Source organism: Centroberyx gerrardi, chromosome 24 (genome assembly GCF_048128805.1).
Source record: "Centroberyx gerrardi isolate f3 chromosome 24, fCenGer3.hap1.cur.20231027, whole genome shotgun sequence".
Lineage (NCBI taxonomy): Eukaryota > Metazoa > Chordata > Actinopteri > Beryciformes > Berycidae > Centroberyx > Centroberyx gerrardi.
The window spans coordinates 24538058-24543892 of NC_136020.1; the positions used below are offsets into that span (position 1 = coordinate 24538058).

The 5835-nt window shown below is 45.5% G+C and overlaps 1 protein-coding gene across 1 annotated transcript in view; it reads right to left on the reverse strand.

The window, feature by feature from the left end:
- Positions 1-2048: 2048 nt before the first annotated feature.
- Positions 2049-5835, reverse strand: part of LOC144538090 (thyrotropin-releasing hormone-degrading ectoenzyme-like) — a 122706-nt gene continuing 118919 nt past the window's right edge. Inside the window, 1 exon segment of the mRNA XM_078281940.1 lies at positions 2049-2201. Coding sequence (XP_078138066.1) covers positions 2049-2201 — 153 coding nt within the window.

Sequence of the window (5835 nt, forward strand, 5' to 3'; positions counted from 1 at the left end):
TAGGCCACCCTGCCACCTATACTGGGCCACCCTGCCACCCAAACTGGGCCACCCTGCCATCCAAACTGGGCCACCCTGCCGCCTATACTAGGCCACCCTGCCACCTATACTGGGCCACCTTGCCAACCATCTGTCTTAGAGAATCAGTAACATGAAGGCTCACTGATGAATTGTGGGTAAACTTTTGGCTGTTAGTGAAAAGTTGAGTTTAGGTAGAATTGAGGTTTTCATGTGGAACTTCCCTTTAAAAGTGTGAGTGTGTGGAGTCTGGTGTGGATCAGGAACTCTTCTGTCTGAATAAAACATGAGGTCAGAGGTCACACTGGCTGACTGAGCTCAGACAGAGGAACGAGGGATGGAGGGACGGAGGAGTGAAAACCAGCTGCTGTCTCTCTCTCCGTTTCCTCTTTCTTCTTCTCTTACCCTCGTTTCTCTCCTTCCTTCTGTCTCAGGATGTCTGTGCTTCCCTTCCTCTTTCTTTCTACCTTTTCTCTCTCTCTCTTTTTCGTTTCCTCTGTTACTCATTTATTTCTTTTCATCTGTTCATCAGTGTCTCCTCTCTCGTTCCTCTCTCTACCCTTTCGCTTTCGTTTTCTTTCTTTTTCTCCCTTGGTTAAACTCTTTCAATTAATTTCTTTTCATCTGTATATCAGTGCCTCCTCTTTCTCATTCTCTTCCCTTTTGTCCCTGTTATTCTCTCTCTCTCTCTCTCTGTCTCTCTCTCTCTCTCTCTCTCTCCGTCTCTCTCTCTCTCTCCCTCTCTCTCTCTCTCTCTCCGTCTCTCTCTCTCTCCCTCTCTCTCTCCATCTCTCTCCCTCTCTCTCTCTCTCTCTCTCTCTCTCCCCAGGCGATGGAGGTGAAGAAGGGATGAACAGAAAAAAGTCTTCAAAGTGAATTAAAAAGAGACTTCAAAAGTAAATTTCCGTCAGAGTCTCAGAGTTCAGAAGGTCGGTCTGCTGTTCGTTTCAAATTATCAACAAAATGAACAAAACATGGAGATGATATTCATTCAAAATATATTTTGGTAGGGAGGGATAAAGGAGGGTTCTTCAAAGGTTCTTTGGCTGGAGCAGGGGTTCTAAATAGAACCATAATGACTCAAAGAACCCTCTGATTGGTTCAAATAAAAATCATAAAGAATAATAAAGAACCTGGTATTGTTCTTTAATAAAGTTTTTTAATCCTGCTGGTTTGGAGCATCATGCATTGTTAAAGGGTTCTTTACAGCACCATAAAGGTTCCAGAACCATTTGAGCAAGGTGCTATAGAGAACCTTTCTAAAAGGGTTCTTTTAGCACCGTAAAGGGTTCTTATATTGTACTGCCTGAAGAACCATTTTCTGGAACTATATAGAACTGTTGTTGTTTATGAGCTGTTGACAACATTTATCTGCAAGTAATCCAAAATATATTTTGGCCGCTGAAAATATATTTCCAATGAATGTCATCAACATGTATGAAGACATTTTTTGTCTGTTTGAAGCATACAGTCTCTCTAAACATGTTCTGAAGCGTGAAAAGTATTACTGATGCACTATGGGTAATGTTGCCCAGCTAGCTCTGATAGCTTCTAGCTAGCTGTTGCTGTTAAAGCATTTGCTGTTGTTGTTGTTGTTGAATAATTTGTTGTCGTTGTTGAAGTACTTGTTGTTGTTGAAGTACTTGTCGTTGTTGAAGTACTTGTTGTTGAAGTGCTTGTTGTTGTTGAAGTGCTTGTTGTTGCTATCGATGTATTTGTTGTTGTTGTTGAAGTATTTGTTGTTGTAATGTTGGTTCAGGTTTGAGGCGGAGCTAGCTAGCTACAGCTGCAGTCGTCTAAATCTCTCTTTACATTTATACAGAAACCAGTTGAAGACGCAGTAAATCTTCCATTTAAAACAAACAATTCTAAAACTCAGTCCTTTAAAACAAAAATAGAACAGAAACCACTTTGAGCTGTTCAGCAACCAGTTGTGCAACTGGTTGTTCGGTCCTCCGTTCTGTTTTATCCGACTGCATCTGTAGGTTAGCGGTCGGTTAGCGGCGGGGGCTAGCTAGCTAGCGCGGCCATTAGCCGAGGGCGGGGTTTGGAGCTTTGCGCAGCCATTGGTAGAACTGTCGCCGGTGGAGGCGGTGCCAACGCACGTTGCCCTCAACGATCTCTAGCGCCCGTGGCAACGCAGGCCCCGCCCTCCCTCCGCTGGACTGGATGAACTCCTTTAACTAGGATGATGGAGGGATGAAAAAGAGAAGTTTGAAGAAGAAAAAAGGAAAGAGGGAAGGAAAGAAAGAAAGACAGGCAGGCAGACAGACAGACAGTAAAGGTATGAGGGAGGAAGGAAAAGGGGGAATGGGAAGGGAAGACGTAGGAAGGAAAGAGAAAGGGAGGGATGAGAGAGACAAGAAAGAGTTATTACCATTATTAAACATCTCTGTCTCAAAGCTAAAAGGGAGAAAGACAAAGAAAGAAAGAAAGAAAGAAAGAGTTAATGTTAACATGAAGAAGGAGTGGAGAAACTCTTTAATCTGCCGCCTCCTGACAAACAGACAGAAAGTAAAAGCTGCTTGATCTCTCAGTGAAGGAAACTTTCTTTTAAAGTCGGTAATTAAAGGGAAACTTTCCCACATGAAAGGTGAGTTATTAAAGTTATTAAAGAGAAACTTTCTTGAAAGAGGAGAATTAATTAGAAACGTTCAAGTTGAGGAACGAAGAGGAAACTTTGTGTTGTTCAGGTTCAGACTTTGACAGATTCACTGGAGTGGAGGAGAAAAGAGAGGAAATCCATCCATTCACTGACTTTAATGCTCTTAATACTATTAACTCTGCACTCCTCCTCTCCTCCTCTCCTCCTCTCCTCTCCTCTCCTCCTCTCCTGTCATATATTTCTGCTTTTCTTCTCCTACAATCTCCTCTCCTCCTCCTATAAATTCTCTCTCTCCTCTCTCAGGATTTAGTAGCTGATTATCTTCGCTAAGGGTTGGGAAACATTCAAAGACAAGATTTTATTTTTCTCATTATTATTATTATTGTCATTACTGTATCACCCTGAGGAGTCCTGAGTGTCTCTAGTATCACTACTGAGTGTCTAACAGGGAAACAGACTCTGAATATTAATATTAATACTTTCACACTCAGAACCTGTTTGGGTTCCTTGGCTCTCGTGGGCGTGGCCAACAGGTTTCTGGTAATATCATGACCAGAGACGCTGGAGCAGCGGTTTGTAAAAGAGGTTGGATTAGGAGGAATAAATTATCAGTAGGAGTGGGAGGGGCTGCGTCAACCGTGGCCAATCAAATCAGCTGCTCTCATTCCCTTTAAAAGCAGTGAAGAAGTGATGAATATACGCCACGCCGAATATGCGACCAAACGGCAGAAGATTTCCCTTTTAAGTTGAATTCACATTTCTGGAGATACTGAAATCCGTGTCACCCTGTTTTTTGCGTAACACGCTGATGTCACTGATGATGTCAGAGGCGGCGCAGGATGAACCTGAAGCTGAGTTACAGCCAAACAGTCCGGTGCACCTAACCCTGACCCTGACCCTGACCCTGACCCTGACCCTAACCCTGACCCTGACCCTGACCCTAAACCCTAACCCTAACCCTGACCCTGACCCTAAACCCTAACCCTAACCCTAACTCTGCACCACCTCAAACTACAGGTGGAGTAAAACACCTTCAGACGGCTGTAAGGAGTTCATCAGCAGAATGGAAGGAGCCTCCTACATCCTACAAGCAGCTGCAGCTTGAGCTCCTGAAATTTCGTGAAATGAGCACGGGTGTGGAGGTCGGGTGGCGGGTGGGCGTAGGCATCTGCCTTCAACTCCGACGACTCGGGTTCGATTCCCAACTCACACCAAGAACATTTAACCCTGACCAAGCCTCTCCCAAACCTTCTCCAAGTTGTTTTAGTTTTCTAAACTTTGTGCCATTGTCACATGATCCAGTTCGTGGTGGAGGAAGATGATCTTGACATAAGACATTTCAGAGTTAGCGCTCATTTCATGAAATGTTATGAGATTAGGTTGAGCAGTTGTGGATGACAGATATTAAGAATCAGCTGTAATCTGTCCCGGTACAGACTGCAGTTCTGAAACTCATCAAATCCTCTTCCAGTGCAGTAAAAGATCAGGATCCTCCAGACAGGATGAGTCATGTTCCCCCACTGTTCAGATGCTAATGAGGCTGCTTCACCTCTCTGCTGCACACTGGGTATGGATTAGTTATCTGCACTTCTGTTCGACTACAGATGGGAACTGCCCAGGCTGCAAATTCCTGTTAATTGCTGATAATCTGCTAACGTTCACAGGCTCGAAAACTGATCTTTCCGTCCAGTTTCCCCTCGACCTCCACAGATCAGATGGACACATGGCTGGTGTATACCTGTCCTGACTGATGTCTATTAATGTGATTAAAATCAGATAACTTTGCATATTGTCACTGTCTATTTCTATTTGATATATAGGTTTTTACCTGAAGGACTACATGCTCCTCTGTGAACCAATTAGATCAACTCAACAACACATGGCTGTCGAGCTGAAAACAAGGCTGGTTTTCTTAATTCCTGAAAATGTGATATTTTGTAGATACAAGGTGATTTGTTACTGCAATTACACTCACTTCAATTAAGCATAATCACATGAATGTAATTAGAGCATGCTGTTTACACGGGCTTTGCCTTAACTGCATTATAATCACATTGTTGATGTGCATGTAAACATCAAAGTGAAGACAAACATCATCTGCATAAAGGATTTTTATGTTGGAGGGTTTAAGTTCTCTCTCCTTATTGGAGCTTCATCCTGTAAAGTTCACACGCTGCTGGTGACACCCTGCTGGTGACACCCTGCTGGTGACACCCTGCTGATGACACCCTGCTGGTGACACCCTGCTGGTGACACCCTGCTGGTGACACCCTGCTGATGACACCCTGCTGGTGACACGCTGCTGGTGACACGCTGCTGGTGACACGCTGCTGGTGACACCCTGCTGGTGACACCCTGCTGATGACACCCTGCTGGTGACACCCTGCTGGTGACACCCTGCTGGTGACACCCTGCTGATGACACCCTGCTGGTGACACCCTGCTGGTGACACCCTGCTGGTGACACCCTGCTGGTGACACCCTGTTGGTGACACCCTGCTGGTGACACCCTGCTGGTGACACCCTGCTGATGACACCCTGCTGGTGACACCCTGTTGGTGACACCCTGACTCCCCAGGTGGAGTCTGGATTCGTCTTCAGTTCGCTTATCATCGTTCATTTGAGAAAACGATTGATCGGTTGATCAGAGAGACTAACTCTCTCAAACGCCACAAAGCGGTTTGTAAATATTTTGAAAACTTTGAAGCTGTTTTTGTTTCTCTGCGGTGCGTGATGATGTTTTTACAGCTGACGTGATGGAGAATGATTATAAGAAGCAAAATCTTTCTTATTTCTACACATTTAAACACAACAGACCTCTGCTTCAGATGCAGCAACATCCGAGCAGACAGAACTGAAACTGAAACTGAAACTGAAACTGAAACTGCGCCGCCTGTTCTGTGATGCCCCTCCCATCTCCTGTGTTGCCCCTCCCCTCTCCTGTGTTGCCCCTCCCCTCTCCTGTGTTGCCCCTCCCCTCTCCTGTGATGCCCCTCCCCTCTCCTGTGATGCCCCTCCCCTCTCCTGTGTTGCCCCTCCCATCTCCTGTGTTGCCCCTCCCCTCTCATGTGATGCCCCGCCCCTCTCCTGTGATGCCCCTCCCATTTCCTGTGTTGCCCCTCCCCTCTCCTGTGATGCCCCTCCCCTCTCCTGTGATGCCCCGCCCACTTCAGAGTGAGTGATGTCATGGCGAGACAGGAAATTACCGAGCGG